The sequence below is a fragment of the Dipodomys merriami genome, unplaced genomic scaffold, assembly GCF_024711535.1.
Source record: "Dipodomys merriami isolate MVZ:Mamm:240054 unplaced genomic scaffold, mDipMer1.0.p SCAF_69, whole genome shotgun sequence".
Lineage (NCBI taxonomy): Eukaryota > Metazoa > Chordata > Mammalia > Rodentia > Heteromyidae > Dipodomys > Dipodomys merriami.
This window is the reverse complement of record NW_027206279.1, coordinates 841,078-859,537: the sequence shown is the minus strand read 5'-3', so window position 1 is coordinate 859,537 and position 18,460 is coordinate 841,078. Positions and strand designations below refer to the sequence as shown.

The window sequence follows — 18,460 nt, the reverse complement described above, 5'->3', positions numbered from 1 at the left end:
TGCTGCAGGAAAAACAACTGGGTGGAGATACATAGTTACTACACGTAATGTATCCATAGTGTAAAAACCACATACAGTAAGTATGTATCACAAGTGGTGAGCTGGAGGTAGCAATGGCCTCGGCCATATTAAAACCATCTACGAGCTAGTCTACGAACTCAAGCTGCTTACCACTTCATTTCTCATTAGGCACGGTTAATTACACTGAGGCATGTTCCCTCACCGCTCTAGGCCTTTGGTGGGAGGGGAAGAAGGACACAGACGCACCAAGCTCATGCCAGTCTCACCACTCCCCTGTAAGGCGTTCAGAGGAGGAAACTGAGGCTCAGAGAGGCCGTGCCCCGGCCGCACAGCACAGGCTGCCCTCAGCCCTTAGCTCTTCTTTCCCAAGCCACTGCCATGAGCTCTGCCCCCAGGGTTTGAGGAGCGATTCACCCCAGACGCTGCTCTTCCCAGCAGTGAGCCCAGCACCTTCTCATTTTCGTGCTGTTGACCGCCTGCCTCAGCAGGCCACATGTGCAGACCCGCGCGCACCTCGTGCAGATGCCGAGCCTGTGATCCAGAGGCCCAGACGCCTCTGCATGGAGTTTGTCCGCGGGGCCTGGACACGATGCCAGCCCTCCAAAAGGCTCTAACCCAGGCTGGGCATGTGGCTCTGGGCAGAGTGCTCTTCCCCAGCATGCACAGGCCCCGGGTTCCATCTCCCCACCCCAAAGAGGAGAAATACAGCCTGTAAAGCTCTGGCTCTGTACTGTCCGTGGGTTACTGGTTAGGGATCGGCCTATGAACTGCAGGAAGAAGGAAGTTCAGCCTGCAGCCTCCCTCCCTCACCTGCAGCGACTCCCTCGTCCCTCCCTTCCCCTTCCCCTGCTCTGTGTGGAGACCCCTGTGAGCCTTTGGAGGTTAACACACACCCTTTCTTTACCTCTGCCCCACGCACAGCTGGTTCTTACAGTGGGCCTCCTGGCTGTGGTGGTTTATCTCTACACTGTGGTGGCTTTCAACTTCTTCCGCAAGTTCTACAACAAAAGTGAGGATGATGATGAGCCCGACATGAAGTGTGACGACATGATGACGGTGAGTCAGCCACTGCCAGCCCCGACCACGTCCACCAGAGAGAGCCGGGAGACACACAGCCCGACCATGTCCACCAGAGAGAGCCGGGAGACACACAGCCCCGACCACGTCCACCAGAGAGCCAGGAGACACACAGCCCCAACCACATCCACCAGAGAGAGCCGGGAGACACACAGCCCCATCCACATCCACCAGAGAGAGCAGGGAGACACACAGCCCCGACCACGTCCACCAGAGAGCCAGGAGACACACAGCCCCATCCACCAGAGAGAGCAGGGAGACACACAGCCCCGACCACGTCCACCAGAGAGAGCAGGGAGACACACAGCCCCAACCATGTCCACCAGAGAGAGCAGCAAGACAGGATTTCTGTGGGTTAATGTGGAGGCTGGGAGGGAAGGAAGCACAGGTCATCTGTCATGAGGCCCAACTACATTTTCATACAAGTGTAGCTTTGATTCACCTGATTCACTTCAGCCAGCCAGTGGGTTCTCTCAGAGCACACAGGGCTGCAGCCAGGCCTCAGGGAGTGGAGCTGGGCGGGTGCGGTCAGGCCCCAGGGCGCCCTGCAGCAGCACCCCTCAACTCTATCAGGACCTGACCTCAGGAGGAGGTAGGCCAGGAATGACCGGGGCCTGGCTTCAGGCTTCCCCGCAGCCCTGCCACTAGGCAAGAAGGCAGTGCCCTCCTGCTGACCCTGAGCCCCAAGCCGGCACTGGCCACTGCTGACCCTGAGCCCCAAGCCGGCACTGGCCACTGCTGGAGAACGTGTGCTAGGTGCACTGTCCCCATTATTTTGAATCCCACTGTTTCCGAGTTGGAATGGCTTCGCGGGCCTGACGAGGTTTCTGAGTTGGAATGGCTTCACGGGCCTGACGAGGTTTCTGAGTTGGAATGGCTTCGCAGGCCTGACGAGGTTTCTGAGTTGAAATGGCTTCGAGGGCCTGACGAGGTTTCCGAGTTGAAATGGCTTCGAGGGCCTGACAAGGTTTCCGAGTTGGAATGGCTTCGCGGGCCTGATGAGGTTTCCGAGTTGGAATGGCTTCGCGGGCCTGACGAGGTTTCTGAGTTGGAATGGCTTCGAGGGCCTGACGAGGCTTCTTGGGAACGAGAGGAGTCTGACACGATCCCCTTTCGGTACACGATCTGCCCGCGATCTTCCGCAGCACTGCCAGTCCACTCACTGCTCTGTGACTGCATCCGTGTGGCAGTGTGGTGTCGGCACTGAGGGATCTCAGACGTGGGAGCATTCTGGATGCTCCTCAGGAGCCTGAGTGGAAGCCCTGCCGTGTACACAGGGAATGCATGAGTGGACAGAGCCCTGCCTCAGTTTACAGCACAGCCTGAAAAGCAGGCCAGCACTCTTGGAATTAGTAAAGGCAGGGTCTGGCACATGCCATCTCCGCTAGGCCTAACGCGCTCTTAATGACCAGATACCTACGATGAACAATTTTTAACCATAATCTTCCTGTCTTCGTAGACCTCAAACTAAGCAGAGAAGCAGAGGTCAGCGATTGATGTGGACACTGCTGTCCCCGCAGGCCCGGGCTCCGGGGTCAGAGCCCCAGAGCCACTGGAGAGTCTGACCGTGGTGCTGCACACACGTGCCCCTCACTCGCTGTGTTTTTCCCCCAGTGTTACCTTTTCCACATGTACGTGGGAGTGCGAGCAGGGGGCGGCATCGGCGATGAAATCGAAGACCCCGCTGGCGACCCTTATGAAATGTACCGCATTATCTTCGACATTACCTTTTTCTTCTTTGTCATTGTCATCTTGCTGGCCATCATTCAAGGTATGGCTGCCAATTAAGTACGCTCTTCTGTGTCTGTGGCCTGTTTCACAAACAAGTTTGTGAGATCACTTACTCGCTAATTTGGAAAACATTTATTGAGCATCTACTGTTGCACAAAGCCACGTGGACCCAGACACGGGTTCGGGCAGCCTGAGAACCCCCACGGCCGCTTCCTTCCACCTCGCGGGCCTCGGAGCCCTTCCCGCCTTGGTCTCCCGGGCAGTGGGGAGAATAGGAGAATGTGACGTGTTTTCTAATGTTTGTGGGAGAGGCCAGGAAATGGAGACAGATGATGAGCTTTGACGCAGTCACCTTGGGTTGAGATGCCCAGAGGACAGGAGGGTGTTGAGGGCTAAGAAGTAAAAACCAGGAGGAAGAGCCTGGGCACAGGGAAGCTTGAGGGGTCAGGAGATGAGGAAGAGCCTATGTATCACAGAGACTGATGACAAACAGCTGAGCAGCACAGGAGGGGGGCTGAGTGGAGGCCAGTCATGCACTGGAGTGAGCAGGAGGAGCCGAGTCAGGAGTCAGTACTAGAGGATACAACCCCCCCCCATTTTTTTTTTTTTTGGTCAGTTTTGGGGCTTGACCTCTGGGCCTGGGCGCTGTCCCTTAGCTCAAGGCGAGCGCTCTGCTGCTTGAGTCACAGCACCACTTCCAGTTTTCTGGTGGATCACTGGAGATAAGAGTCTCACGGACTTTCCTGCCCAGGCTGGCTTTGAACCGTGAACCTCAGCTCTCAGTCGCCTGAGTAGCTGGGATGACAGGCGTGAGCCATTGGTGCCTGGCTCAGAGGCTCTTTGTGCTTACCTAATTCCGCTTTACAGTGGCCAGTCAGGCAGTTCCTCTACCCAGGGACCACTGAGCCCATTACGGTGCTTTATCTGTGCTTGCGATCTCAGGCCTCATCATCGACGCATTTGGAGAGCTGAGAGACCAGCAGGAACAAGTTCGCGAAGACATGGAGGTAAAGTTCCCTGCTCAGTCTAATACCACGGCTATCTGGATTTCCTAAAGAGTACACATGGCTACAAACAGGACACCAGCTAGAAAACTACAGCAGTCTTTGCTTTCTGTGCATGTCACCTCGCCTTTCCTGACGGGGGTTGGGTCCCGCTGCCCTGCACCGGCTCAGGCCCGCTCGGCCGCTGCCTCCTTCCGGTGCCCTCCCAAGGCCGGGAGTGAGGTGGCCCTGGAATGAGTGACTGATTCAAGAGGAAGACACTTGTCACCCCTAGTGCATAGACCGGCACCCTTTCCCTCCTGCCGCGCTGGTATGGCTGATTCCTTTCCTACTTCTCATTTTTCATAGACTAAATGTTTCATCTGTGGCATTGGCAATGACTACTTTGATACGACTCCTCATGGTTTTGAAACACACACATTACAAGAGCACAACCTAGCCAACTACTTGTGAGTGTTCTGGTTACCAAAGGGGGGGGGGTCTGGGTGGAGTCTTCCCCTCCTCTTTCAGCTCTGTGACCCATGTGGCCATGACAAGGGTCTGCCCGAGTGCTGCTGAACTGGCCTCAGACCACCTCCTGCCGGAGCAGGGTCCTAGCTACCATCCGGGGATATTTCTGGATGTATTTTCACACTGCGTTGTTGAAGCAGCAGTGTGGCCGCTGGTAGATAAACAGCAAATATTTCGTCTTTTTAGGGGAAAGCATTTGTGCAGGAAGTTTTCTGAGCCTGTCCTGTTATGGAATTTACAGGATATGTGGGTATATGCTCTGCTCTTTCGTATTAAGTTGGTGCCATGAAGAAAAGGGGCCAGGCTGGGCGTTTCTGCTAGATTCAGACCGCTTCCCACGGTGTCTGCAACATTCTCTTAAGCCAGGAGTGTTCACCACCATTACTTCTCGTCAGTCCAGGGAGCAGCCGCCGGCCCTCAGGAGGGACGGTGTGTCGTGTGCCAGTGCTTGGGCGCCCGTCCTCTGGGTTGGGACCTCCCTTAGCGGCCAGCTTGTGACAGAACCCCGTGACTCTCACTTGACCTTCCCGGTGATTATGTAAAAGGCAGGCCAGGAGAGGAATCCATGTTCTGCTGACTTAGGACAAATATGACCAAGATTCGGGTCCTGCCTTCTTTCTCATTCTTGAACTAGAGGAGGAGACTAACATACGTAGAGCCGTGGTGGGCCTGGAGAGCCCCGGCTGTCTCTTCCTGGCCACGCAGTCCTCCCCTGAAGGGCACACCACCACCTCCTCAGGAAGCAGTCTCTGAGTCTGTGCAGTGTGAGCTGTGAACGTGGCCCCCGGTACACCTGTGTCACAGGCAGACTCCCACAAAACCACACCTTCACTTCCCTGTCCTCCAAAACAAAATGTTCTATTTCTGGAAGAATAAGAGTGACTTAATGAGATTAAAAGCTCTCTACTTTTTTGACTTACTGTTCATTCCAAGAAGTGTCGGTCTGGTCTACCCACAGCCAGACTCTGGTTTTGAAATAGACACATCTAGTAGAAATGCTCCCCTGTTCTTAAGGGTATCCTAAGGTTTTTGAACTTTGTTTCAGTTCATCTGGTAGAAATGCTCCCCTGTTCTTAAGGGTATCCTAAGGTTTTTGAACTTTGTTTCAGTTCATCTGAGAAGTATCTAGTACTATTTTTTCCTCTTTGTTCCAGGTTCTTTCTGATGTATTTAATTAATAAGGATGAAACAGAGCACACGGGTCAGGTAAGGAAAAAAAAATGCCTTAACTGCAAAACACAGACATGTGTTACATTCTGTGGTTGTTCAGTCTTGAAACTAAGCAGTGCACATAACACCTAGAGGAAAGAGAATGGAAGGGGAGAGGAGGGAGGGAGTCAGAGAAGGGAGCTGTAGACTGACAAGAGGACTGGGAAGGAAGAGAGGATGGGGAAGAGAGCAAATTGTAAAGAATAAAGGAAGAGGGGACAGAGAAGGTGAAGGGGAGAGGACACTATACAGTTGAAAAGAAGGAGAGAGGCAGAGTTGGGATTAGGAGAAGAGAGCCTTAGCAGAGGGAGACGATGGAAAAGGGAGGAGTAAGGGAGAAGAGAGCCTCAGCAGAGGGAGACAAGGCACGATTAAGGGAGAAGAGAGCCTTAGCAGAGGGAGGCGAGGGATGGATAAGGGAGGAGTAAGGGAGAAGAGAGCCTTAGCAGAGGGAGACGATGGACAAGGGAGGAGTAAGGGAGAAGAGAGCCTCAGCAGAGGGAGATGAGGGATGAGGGACGGGTAAGGGAGAAGAGAGCCTCAGCAGAGGGAAACGAGGGACAAGTAAGGGAGAAGAGAGCCTCAGCAGAGGGAGACGAGGGAGGAGTAAGGGAGAAGAGAGCCTTAGCAGAGGGAGAGGAGGGAGGAGTAAGGGAGGAGAGAGCCTCAGCAGAGGGAGACGAGGGTCGAGTAAGGGAGAAGAGAGCCTTAGCAGAGGAAGACCAGAGAGGAGTGAGGAGTAAGGGAGAAGAGAGCCTTAGCAGAGGGAGACGAGAGAGGAGGGAGGAGTAAGGGAGAAGAGAGCCTTAGCAGAGGGAGACAAAGGACGAGGGACGAGTAAGGGAGAAGAGAGCCTCAGCAGAGGGAGACGAGGGAGGAGTAAGGGAGAAGAGAGCCTTAGCAGAGGGAGACGAGGGAGGAGTAAGGGAGAAGAGAGCCTTAGCAGAGGGAGACGAGGGAGGAGTAAGGGAGAAGAGAGCCTTAGCAGAGGGAGACGAGGGACGAGGGAGGAGTAAGGGAGAAGAGAGCCTCAGCAGAGGGAGACGAGGGATGAGGGACGAGTAAGGGAGAAGAGAGCCTCAGCAGAGGGAGACGAGGGAGCAGTAAGGGAGAAGAGAGCCTCAGCAGAGGGAGATGAAGGACAAGGGACGAGTAAGGAAGAAGAGAGCCTCAGCAGAGGGAGATGAAGGACAAGGGAGGAGTAAGGGAGAAGAGAGCCTCAGCAGAGGGAGATGAAGGACAAGGGACGAGTAAGGGAGAAGAGAGCCTCAGCAGAGGGAGACGAGGGAGGAGTAAGGGAGAAGAGAGCCTCAGCAGAGGGAGACGAGGGAGGAGTAAGAGAGAAGAGAGCCTCGGCAGAGGGAGACAAGAGAGGAGGGAGGAGTAAGGGAGAAGAGAGCCTTAGCAGAGGGAGACGAAGGACGAGGGAGGAGTAAGGGAGAAGACAGCCTTAGCAGAGGGAGACGAAGGACGAGGGAGGAGTAAGGGAGAAGAGAGCCTCAGCAGAGGGAGACGAGGGACGAGTAAGGGAGAAGAGAGCCTCAGCAGAGGGAGACGAAGGAGGAGGGAGGGAGAAGAGAGCCTCAGCAGAGGGAGACGAGGGACGAGTAAGGGAGAAGAGAGCCTTAGCAGAGGGAGACGAGGGACGAGTAAGGGAGAAGAGAGCCTTAGCAGAGGGAGACGAGGGACAAGTAAGGGAGAAGAGAGCCTCAGCAGAGGGAGAGGAGGGAGGAGTAAGGGAGAAGAGAGCCTCAGCAGAGGGGGAAGAGGGAGAGGAGGGACGAGTAAGGCAGAAGATAGCCTCAGCAGAGGGAGATGAAGGACAAGGGACGAGTAAAGAAGAAGAGAGCCTCAGCAGAGGGAGATGAAGGACAAGGGACGAGTAAGGCAGAAGAGAGCCTCAGCAGAGGGAGACGAGGGAGGAGTAAGGGACAAGGAAGGCGGGTGTCTAGAGGAGAGAGCAAGGAGAGCAGAGAGAACATATTGGACTGGGGATTGTGCAGAGGAAGGAGGGAGGGAACAGCAGAACGGGAGAGGTACGACTGGAGGAAATATTGAAGAGAGCTGAGGGGAGATGAGGAACAGGAGAAGGTGAAGAGAGGAATGAGGAGAGAAGACAGAGAAGAAGAAAGAGGGTAGAGAGTGGAGGAACATGAGTGTTGAGAGATTGAAGCGGGTAAGGAGAGAAGGATGAGGAGAAGAAGATTGTCCAAAAGAGTAGACGGGAGGTGAGGCAGAGGTGGTATGGGGAAGATCAGACACTGCAGAGGGAAGGGGTGAGGAGAGAAGGGAGTGGAGAGCGGGCGCAGTAGACACAGACCACATAGGACTGGAGGAGAGAATATGGGAGAATGCAAAGAGGAAAAAGACAAGAGAGGTGAGGCAAGAGGAAAGGGTGGAGGGAGGCGACTGTGCAGAAGGAACGGAAGTTGACAGCAGATGGAGGAGCGGCAGACTCAGAGGAGACAGGACAGTGGAGTTTGAGGGGGGGCGGGGTTGCGTGGCAGCAGCAGGGGAGACGAGGGGAGGTGAACACACACCACCGAGGGAGACAGCCTGAGGAGAAGGAAAGGGCTGAGGAGAGCAGAGGAGGCTGCGAGAGAAGAGGAAGGAGACTGTGAAGTGGAAAGGGAGGGAATGGCAAGGTGTGGGAGAGGAGAGGGAAGGTGAAGAGAGACAGAATGGCGTGGTAGGAGATGATGGAGCTGGTGAGGAGAGGAAATTGGGAAAGCAGGAGCTGGAGAGGTGAGGAATGGTAGGAGACAGAGGAGAAGGAAAAGGTAAAGAGGACAGACTATAAAGAGGACAGGGAGGAGGGAAAGTCGAGAGGACATTAACAAGGGGAGATTAAAGACGTAGAGAAAGGAGAGGGTAGTGAACACAGGAAGTTGTAAAGAGGAAGGCAGGTAGGAGGCGGGGAGAGCAGAGAGTCTAAAGTGGCGACGCGGGAGAGGGAAGGAGTGTGTGGGGGGAGATTAGTGAGAGGAAAGGCAAAGGCTGAGGTAAGTGGGGGAGAGGAGTGACTGGGAGTGAGGAGGACAGTAGAAAATGCGTGGTGGCCTCCATACAAAAGGTCACCTCTCTTTCCTTCCTAAGCAGAGCCACATCCAGCAAAAACAAGCTGGCTAGCTTACCGGCTGTGCTCAAACTGTTTTCAGGAGTCGTACGTGTGGAAGATGTACCAGGAGAGGTGCTGGGACTTCTTCCCAGCTGGCGACTGCTTTCGTAAGCAATACGAAGACCAGCTTGCGTAGACGGGGATGAAGGCGGCACGGCGGCACGGCACAGCCCCTCCAGGAAAATGGAACCCTCCCCGCACCGCTGCCCAGCGCAACCACGTGTGACCCTTCCAGCCTCACAACAACGTGTGTGTTCACAATCCATGATGGTGCAAAAGACATAGCCTGTGTGCAATAACCTGTCGAGGCGCTGAAGGAAAATGTGAGCGATTGCTACCTGAAGGCCTTCAAGGTTTTCAGTTCTCGTGAGATTAGTCTGTTAGGACTGCAGTGTGGAGGAAAGGGCCAGAGGAAGTCTTGACTGCAGAACATTGAACTCTCATGCCGAAGTCGCCCATAGTTACCTACAAAAGACCGTGGGAATGACAGTCCAGTTTTTCCCAAGGTACTTGCCAGGGACTGTATCCAAAACCAGCTTAACAGTGTTTTTACGCAGTTCAATAGAAAACCCACACTTTGTCGACAGTGAAATATCGATAAGTGCCTTAAAACCTCTTTAGATACAGCTATGCAAGTTTTTTATGTTTGTGTTCTAGAAGGACAGTTCCACTGAATAGTCGTGATGATCTCTCTTACTTTATGAAACTGTACTTGAAGGTTATTCATACATTTTCTTTTCAGTAACAGCTTATTGAACTGCTGTTATTAGAAGAAAAATACTGTACTGAAAATTCAGACAACTCTCAATCTTATGCCAAAATTGAGTAGTGCTTTATGGTCCCTGTAAGTAGTGGAATCTCCTCAAAGTGAAGTGCCCACTACAATAAAGTCATACGTACCACTCATAGCAGCCTCCTGTGCACCATTTCCGGTGACCGCGGGCATGGGGACAGGAGGCACAAAGAACAAGGTCCACAAACCAGAGGGTGTTTATTGTGGCCACATTCATGCCTGTTTTTTGTGTGCGATCCCTCAGTAAGCAGCACTGGCTATGCAGGGACATCCGGCCTGAAAACAAAGCAGCACGCCTCACACTCACTCCTCCGCCTCGTCCTGAGGGGCAGCCTGTGCCTCGCTTACATGGAAGGCCGCAGAAGCTTGCGTCTTGATCCCTCAGGAGATCATGCTGTCCAGCCAGTCTTCCAGCTCTTCCTCAGTAATGTTTTTCGGTGTAGCTGCCTGCTCAGAGGCTGCGTTCTTTTCTCCAGTCACAGATGGCTCTGCAGGAAGCAGGGGATGAAAGCCGTCCTTGTGAGCAACCTCACATTAGTCCCAACACTGAGAGCTGATGCTCCCCAGTCCCCAGCATTAGCAATTACTTTCTCTATCACTGTAACCCTCAAGTGACACGGGTAACAGCCAGACAAAACACGAAGTGCGGCAGAGGGTGGCTCTTCTTTCCTGAAGCTTCCTGTGGAAAGACCAACAGCTCCCTGTTCTTTCTACTCTTGCAGTGGTCCTGGGGCATCATTAACCTTTGCGTTAGCTGTGGTGATTGCCTGTGGCCCACCGATTCACAGAGCATGCACGTAGTAATGTTGTCTGTTATACCAAGAAAGCAGCACAAGCAGCTGGTGTACAGCCTGCTTGGTGGATTAAAAGGTCATCTGCTGAAAAACAAAGGGCTGCAAGTATCTCAAAGGCTTCTTATGGCAGAAGTACAACCTTCAGCTCCAGGTTGAATACTGCAGTTGGGCAGGTAGCAGGCTGTCCAGTGAGCAGGACAGTCAGGAAGGTCAGCTCACGGGAGCAGAGACATGAGCACTGGACTGATGCCAGACCCAGACAGGGGTGTGCAGACGGATGGCATGTCAGAACCACGAAGGCAGTGGGGGGGTGGGGGGGGAATGAGACCTACCTGTCTCCTTCCGGGCCTCCTCCCCTTCCTCAGATCTCAGGTCCTGCAAGGTCTGGCCCAGCGGGATGCTCCCTCCTGCGCTGACTGGCGCATCTAAACTGAGCAGCAGGTCTAGCTCCTCTTCCAGGCAGCCTGCTGCTGGCTGTGGCAGCGAAGCAGGGCTCTGCGATGCCCCCGAGGGGCCCAGCTGGGGGCCTTCTTTGCCCAGGGGCCTGGGACCGCCAGCAGCAGAGGCCCTCAGCTCAGAGAGCGAGCCCCGTAATTGCATCCCTGCTCCCTTGCCATCGTCCTTCCTCTTTGGTTTCACTTGAGGAAGCTCGAAAGGAACCGTAGCCTGAAAGAGACGTGTAAGAATCGGGTTTCAAATGGAATCGTGATACAGTGGCATAAACAGGGAGGTCCAGGGAGCCGCCTAGCTTTGAGGGGTGGGAAGCTGAATCTAGACACTGGTTCTCAAACAGCCTCCCAGGGAGATGCCCGGGGCCCTCACAAACACTGGGGTGTCTTCCTGTCACTGGCCTCAACACCCACCATGCCACAGGTCTACTGAATCTGTCAGGAGACATGGGCATCGTAGAAGGTGCCACAAAGAAATGAGCAGAGTAGACCTGTTCATTGCCTTTGAAAGCATTCAGGTAAGTATAAAATTCCCCAAGAAGAAAAGATGATGCGGCCATACTATTGGATTACATAATGCCAGACACGAAAGCAAACCACCCGATTTCACTTTTTGAAAACGCAGAAATGGGTAAAACTACAGCATTAGACATGAGGACAGGTTGTCTTTTGGAGCTGTGAGGGCCTCTTCCGGGGGCTGACGCATGGTTATAAGCACGCTACATCTTCCCTTTCTGTGGAAAGGAGGACAGCCTTTCTAGAGGAGGCCTCGTGTGGGGTAAGTGCAGAAAAACCATCCATCTCTTCTGGAGCCACCAACCCGTCTTTACTTCCCAGCACCCTGGACAGACCTCAAGGGTTTACAGATGTGAACTGGACAAAACTGGGGTGTGGTGCTCTACCTAATCCCAGAGCATTTAACCAGTCCATGGTGGGTGTCTGGAATCTTGCTTAGCAATCAGAGATGCACACTGGGAAGAAGAGGGAGGATTCTCTGTGACTACCCTCCCTCCAGCACCCTGCGAAACAGCTGGTAAAACCCAGGTCTTCACCCTCGTGCCCCAGGGCAGGCTGCCGCACCGCTCACGGGACCGGCTGACGCCTCCCTCCTCCACTGCCTGGCACCCGTGCACACACTTGCACATAAGGATTGTGAGCAAATTAATACCCAGACTTTGTACTCCAATTCTATTGCATTTGATTCTGTAAAATGTCTCACATAAAATATAAAAGAGCCACTTCCAAAATTTACTCTGTTCTCTGAAGTTGAGAAGATGATGCCTGAATACAGAATGCTCAGCTTTACTGGACGGAATGCCCAGGCGGACTCGCTCCCCTCCCTTGGGCTTCAGGCTGGGCTGCAGACACCTGGGAGAGGGGCCGTTTACCTGGACCAGCTCGGCAGCAACGTTGAGACGGAGTGAGAGGGGCAGTTCTTGAAGGGCCCGAACCAGTGACTCACTATCCACATAAAGTGCTGAATTCTATATGTATGTAGAAAAGAAAACAGCAGATGATTAATTATGACCTTTGGGGAATAAAAGAATATGAAAGACAGCAGGTAAATAAGTCACTTTGGCTGGAAGTAAGTCTGATGGTAAATCACACCGATTGAGCTATAATTTCTCTTTCCACATTAAGATTGGCAAAACCAAAACTGCCCTCTGGACGCACGGTGCCCACTCTCAGAGCTGGGCAGGGGATCAGCTTCATGTCAAGGCTGCAAACTGCAGGGCACTGCCATTCCCGGTGAGCCGAGGCTGCAGATGGCTGGCGCTGGCAGGGGTGGGGCTGAGGGCCGCCTGGGAGGGGCCGGAGTGGCCGCGCTCTCCCCCAGCCAGAGTCGGGAGAGTCCGTCTGGCAGCGGCACATTGGGGTCAGGACAGAAAAAGTGCCTGGACTCCTCTCCCGCTGGACCTCAAAAACGACTTCAGAAAGTAGTTCAAAGGCCCCCAGCCCCCGACACCTCTGTGTAGTGTCCTGGTCCCTTAGAGAAGCAAGCCGCTCAAAAATGGGCTCGGCGGCCTCTGAAGAGACACCCTGTGTGGGCAGTGGGCCAGGCTCCGACCAGGGGTCTCCCAGACGCTTGGTGCAAGACCAGCTCAAACCGCTGGGGCTACACCGAAGCCCCAGCACCAAAACAGTCCTTCCTCCTAGAAAAAGGAAACATCTGAAAAAGGTTAAGTATTTTTTAAAAAAAGAATGCATGAGCCTGCAGAGTAGCACATTCTTGTGATCCAGCATCTGTGAGACTGAGGCAGAAAGATCACAAGTTTGAGGCCCCACCCTAACAAGGCATGGAGGAAGTCCATGACAGGCTCCAGGCCGGGCCTCTGCGTTGAACACAGCGTTTTTAGGCATGAAGCAGGCACTGTCTCTGTCTTGTTCATTTAAAAGCCTCTATCTAATGAAACAAGCTAGCAGGAGCCAAGGGTCCTGGGTTGGTCTTGGGATGACACTTTCAAGGCATCTTAACCCTCTCTGGAGCTCAGCCTGGTCTGGAATACACTTACAGGGACTCCCTCTCTCCTTGGAGAGTCAGCCTCCACCCAGACAGCTGAGCACCCAGAAAATGAGCGGCCAGCAGAGGGAGGGCGGGGTGGGGCGGGGAGGGGTGGGGAGGGGAGGGGCAGAGAGGGGAGGGGAGGGGCAGAGAAGGGAGCGGTAGAGCAAGGAGGAGCAGAGCAAGGAAGGGCAGAGCAGAGAGGGGAGGGGCAGGGCAGGGAGGGGAGGGGTAGAGCAGAGAGGAGAGGGGCAGAGCAGGGAGGGGTAGAGCAAGGAGGGGCAGAGAGGGGTGGGGCAGGGAGGGGAGGGGCGGGACAGCGGGGAAGGGAGGGGAGGGGCAGAGGGGAGGGGTGGGGCAGGGAGGGGAGGGGTGGAGCAGGGAGGGGAGGGGCGGGACAGCGGGGAAGGGAGGGGAGGGGAGGGGTGGAGCAGGGAGGGGAGGGGCGGGACAGCGGGGAAGGGAGGGGAGGGGAGGGGTGGAGCAGGGAGGGGAGGGGCGGGACAGCGGGGAAGGGAGGGGAGGGGAGGGGTGGAGCAGGGAGGGGCAGGGAGGGGAGGGGAGACCCCCGTCTGGCTGCTGAGGGCCACCTCACACTTTGCCAGGCGTTCTAACTGTAGAGCGCAGGACAGGACATCAGTAACTGTACCTTTTCAAAGGGGAAGAACTGCAGTAGGAACACAGAACCAGGGAGGCCTGAGCACAGAGCTGAAAGACTTCTGTAATAGCTGTTCTTGGTTTGTATCTTTATCTTACTAATTGTAGAGCAGGTGGAACTACAAGTTAAAGCCAGGCACCAGGGGCTCACGCCTGACATCCTAGCTACTCAGGAGGCTGAGATCTGAGGATCAAGGTTCAAAGTCAGCTCAGGCAGGAAAGTCCATTAGACTCATCTCCAATAAATTACAAACAAACAAAAACAAAGACAACATGGAAGGAGAGCTGTGGCTGAAGCAGGAGAGCCCCACTGAGCAAAAACAGTGCAGGACCAGCACCCAGGCCCCGAGTTCAAGCCTCAGGATGGGCTTGGGGGGCAGAGGGACAAAACTGTAAGGAAGCAGGGGGGAAACAAAGCTAAGTGTCACCTCTAAGGTGAATGGCCACAAATAGCCAAATGGCAGAGTAATTTACTTCGCTACATCATCACCTTGTTATCTCACAGTCTGGCTTATGAGAAAGTCACACACAGGACCAGACATAGACATAAGAGAGAACTCAAGCTTGACGGGCCTGTGCGATTTCCACTCCCTGAAAATGCGTACAGTACACACACACACACACACACACACACGCGCGCGCACACACACACACACGGGGGGGGGGGGGCTGGCCTCGCAGGGGCAGCCCTCAACACAGACTTGTTTACCTGTTTTGGACAGGAGGTGTCACCTTCCCATTCTTTCTCCTCAGCAAACCGGAATTGTGAGAAGGAGTCCCCTAGAAATAGAACAAAAATGCATAATTTTATGTGAAAACTACAGGAAAAGACTGTTTCTTCCCATTTCCCTTTCGCGTCCTGTGTGTGGGGAGCCTGCCGCCCCCGCCTCCTCTCTGAGACACACCCCACAGAAGACCACGCCTGTAACCTCACCGCTCAGGACCAGCACAAGAAGGGAGAAAGGGACAGAAGGAACATAGCTCAACATAGAAAGGCTTTCCATGACCAGTCTACACAGCAGACGTCATTTTAAAAAGGGGAAAACTGAAAGCATTTTCCCGAGGGTGAGAAAGGGCACCATCGTCCACTCTCCCTACTCTTACTCAAGGCAGTACTTGAACGCTTAGGGCAATAAATAAGGCAAATAAAACACAATACACTTAACCAAGAAAACAAGAGACTGCTACCACAAAAATCTCTGAAACATGGAGAAATTAAAGAAAACACTAGAAGATGGAAAGACCTCTCATGCCCATGGACTAGAAAACTAATATTGTAAAAATTGCTGTATTACTGAAAGCAAAAAAATCCAAAGCAGAATCCCAATGCATTCTTCACAGAAATAGAAAAATAAAAATAAAAAACAATATGGAAGCTTGAGAGCTCCAGAATACAGAAACAATTCTGAGAAAAAAGTAACGTTTGAAAGATTACATTAACATCAAATTACAGAGCCATAATAATGAAAACAAGGTCCTGGGCAAACGCAAGCGTGAGCCAGGTGGGTGCCGTGGCTCACACCTGTAACCCTGTCTACTCAGGAGGCTGAGTGCTGAGAGGTAGCGGTGCAGTTTGGAGTCAGCCAGGCAGATGTGCAGCGCAGAGCCATCCACCACAGCCCAGATGCCCTCAGGGGAGACACAGTGGAATTTCAGTCATCCATTAGAGAGAATGACATTGTACCATCTGTAAAGAAATGGAAAGACCTGAGAAAAATTGAGTGAAGGATGTCAAGCCTGGAGAGACAGATGTAGCTTACAAACTCCTAATACACTGAGTGGCGTATGCAAGTGCATGCATATGTAGTAACTGAAATGTCGCAGATTCAAGGGAGAACTCAAATGGTGAAAATCCTTACAAAGTCCAAGTTTAGCACCAGTGGTTGGTACTGAAAGGGCTGGGGTGAGGCCAAGGGGAGAGGGGTGGACAAATGCAAAGAGAAGAGGGGGAGAATGTGTACCCTACAGAATTACGAGTGAGGGAAGGGTGGGTAGAGGGATGGGTGAGAATGTGGGAAGGGGTGACCAGGAAGATGCCTGTATTCATAAACTGCTTTGTTAAATGGCAACTCCTCTGAGACTCTTATCTCCAACTCACTAGCAAAATGCTGGGCTGGAGAGGTGGCTCATGTGGTAGAGTGCCAGTGGTGAGCAAGGTGAGTGAGCTTGAGGACCTGAGCTCAAGCTCCACATTGGCACATGCATTCACTCACACATACAAACTAGGCCTATGTACCAATGAAATAGAAAAGAAGACCTAGAAATAAGCCCTAAGCTATAGCTACCCATCATTGACAAAGGCTCAATCAATCTCCACCATCTCTAGAAGGTTGAAACTAGACCCTCAAGCAAACATCAGTTCAAAGTAGCTCAAAGACCTTAATGTGAGACCTGAAACTTTGGTACTATCAGAAAACACTTGAAGACAAAGGCTTGGGTGAGAGATACGGGAATAAGACACTAAAAGCTCAGGAAATAGGTAATAATTGACAAATGGGATTGACTTAAAGTACAAAGCTTCTGCAAAGCAATTAAGTGACCAGAACGGAGACAGATTATAGAATGGGAGAAAATCTTTCCCAGATATTCATCAGATAAAGGATTCATAACAAGAATATATACAAAATTTAAAAACTAAACAAGAATAATCCAATTAATAATTTAGCAAACAAACTGAACAGGTAGTTCTCAAGAATTACAAATGGCCAAGAGATACATGAAGAAATGTTCAACATCCCTAGCCACAAAGGAAATGTAAGTCAGAGAGGCCGTAGCTAAGAAACAGCAATGCTGGTAAAGAGGGAGGGGGTGAGGGAAAAGGGACCATTATATACCATACTTCCATTGCAAAAATCAGTACAGAGCTCCTTTAAAAATGAAAGATAGCCGGGTGCCTGTGGCTCACGCCTGGAATCCCAGCTACTCAGTATTTGTCAAAACTATGACCCTTAGAAACAGAGGTCCTACAACACATTATCATCCAGAATTCTTTCCCCACAACACAGTAACATGAGCAGAAAGAATGGCGCATTTCCCAAACAGGACACTCGGGCAGCATGCCACCAGATGTGTGGTGTGTACCGTCACCCGAGAACACACCGTCGGCAGATATGCGGGTGTGTACCGTCACCCGAGAGCACACCATCAGATGTGTGGTATGTACTGTCACCCGAGAGCACACTGTCAGATGTGTGGTGTGTACTGTCACCCGAGAGCACACCGTCAGATGTGTGGTGTGTACCGTCACCCGAGAGCACACCGTCAGATGTGTGGTGTGTACCGTCACCCGAGAGCACACCGTCAGATGTGTGGTGTGTACCGTCACCCGAGAGCACACCGTCAGATGTGTGGTGTGTACCGTCACCCGAGAGCACACCGTCAGATGTGTGGCTATGCACCACCACTGGACACCTTCTTCAGCTTGGTGATATCTGAACCGTCACTGCACTCACCACCCCTGTGTACTCAAAGTCATCACTGCTCAGTCTATGAAAACACACTCTCTTCCTCCCTCTACCACTTAAGAGACCACACACAATCTCCTCACACGAGAGCTCAGGAGGCTGAGATCTGAGGATCACGGTTCAAAGCCAGCCTGGGCAAGGAAAGTCCATGAGACTCTTATCTCCAATAAACCACTAGAAAACTGGAAGTGGCGCTGTGGCTCAAGCGGTAGAGCGCTAGCCTTGAGCTGAAGAGCTGAGGGACAGCGCCCAGGCCCAGAGTTCAAGCCCCATGACCCACCAAAAAAAAAAAAAAGATATATATGAAATTCATATATGTACACAAAATACGAATTGATGCACTAAAAGGAGTCAAGACAAAGTGCAATTTTAAGCTGAGTATCTCACTGCGGGTGAAGTGAAGGAGACTTTTCCTTTCTACAGAATACAGAAAGTTTCATTTTCCTTTGAAGACAACAAGCACATGTTACTTTTGGAACAGAACCAAACAAGAGGTAAGGCAATCCAGAGAAATGGCCAATTCTCTTAAGGGCCAGGGAGCTTTGGGGTACACTAACTCTGGAAGGCTCCAGAGGGGCTCAAGGACATGCCAATACAACTGCATGTGCCACATACACCGCTGCCAGCACCCAGTACTGTACCAATAAATCAGTCACTGGCTGACCAAAAACCATCTCCCCCACACTCTGCTAGACTTGTGTGAGTTCTCCACAACAAAAACACATTTAGTATTCCGACATTTGATACGTGGACAACGTCTGTAAACATGAAAAACTAAGAAATTAAGAATTTCTCCTTTTAGGGGGCTGGGAAGTTGGCTCAGTGGTAGAGCGCTTGCCTTGCATGCCTGAGGCCCTGGGTTCGATTCCTCAGCACCACATAAGCAAAAAGGAAAAAGCTGGAAGTGGTGCTGTGGCTCAAGTAGTAGAGTGCTAGCCTTGAGCTGAAGAGCTGAGGGATAGCACCCAGGCCCAGAGTTCAGGCCCCACAACCGGACCAAAAAAAAAAAAATTTCTCCTTTTAGGAGAACACTTTAGGGCAATTAAATCATGCTACACTGCTATCTAAAGTGTGTTAAGTAGTGTTGGTGAGAGAGAAGACACTCCAACCTACTCACTATATAACGTCCA

The 18,460-nt window shown here is 52.4% G+C and overlaps 2 protein-coding genes across 3 annotated transcripts in view; one reads left to right on the top strand and one right to left on the bottom strand.

Moving 5' to 3' along the window:
* The window catches only part of Ryr3 (ryanodine receptor 3), a 348,483-nt gene extending 338,937 nt beyond the window's left edge, over window positions 1-9,546 (top strand). The window contains exons 98-103 of the mRNA XM_070005709.1: window positions 943-1,077; window positions 2,713-2,869; window positions 3,772-3,836; window positions 4,182-4,282; window positions 5,498-5,549; window positions 8,711-9,546. Coding sequence (XP_069861810.1) covers window positions 943-1,077; window positions 2,713-2,869; window positions 3,772-3,836; window positions 4,182-4,282; window positions 5,498-5,549; window positions 8,711-8,806 — 606 coding nt within the window. The 3' untranslated portion in view covers window positions 8,807-9,546. The remainder of the gene's footprint in view (window positions 1-942; window positions 1,078-2,712; window positions 2,870-3,771; window positions 3,837-4,181; window positions 4,283-5,497; window positions 5,550-8,710) is intronic.
* Window positions 9,547-9,642: 96 nt separating this feature from the next.
* Window positions 9,643-18,460, bottom strand: part of Aven (apoptosis and caspase activation inhibitor) — a 52,338-nt gene continuing 43,520 nt past the window's right edge. The window contains exons 2-6 of one of the 2 annotated variants that reach the window (XM_070005711.1): window positions 14,576-14,646; window positions 12,095-12,190; window positions 10,586-10,923; window positions 10,051-10,055; window positions 9,643-9,951 (exon numbers count right to left, since the gene is read on the bottom strand). In XM_070005711.1, the coding sequence (XP_069861812.1) occupies window positions 9,845-9,951; window positions 10,051-10,055; window positions 10,586-10,923; window positions 12,095-12,190; window positions 14,576-14,646 (617 nt within the window). In that variant the 3' untranslated portion in view covers window positions 9,643-9,844. The remainder of the gene's footprint in view (window positions 9,952-10,050; window positions 10,056-10,585; window positions 10,924-12,094; window positions 12,191-14,575; window positions 14,647-18,460) is intronic. The other variant, XM_070005710.1, reaches the window with a different exon arrangement.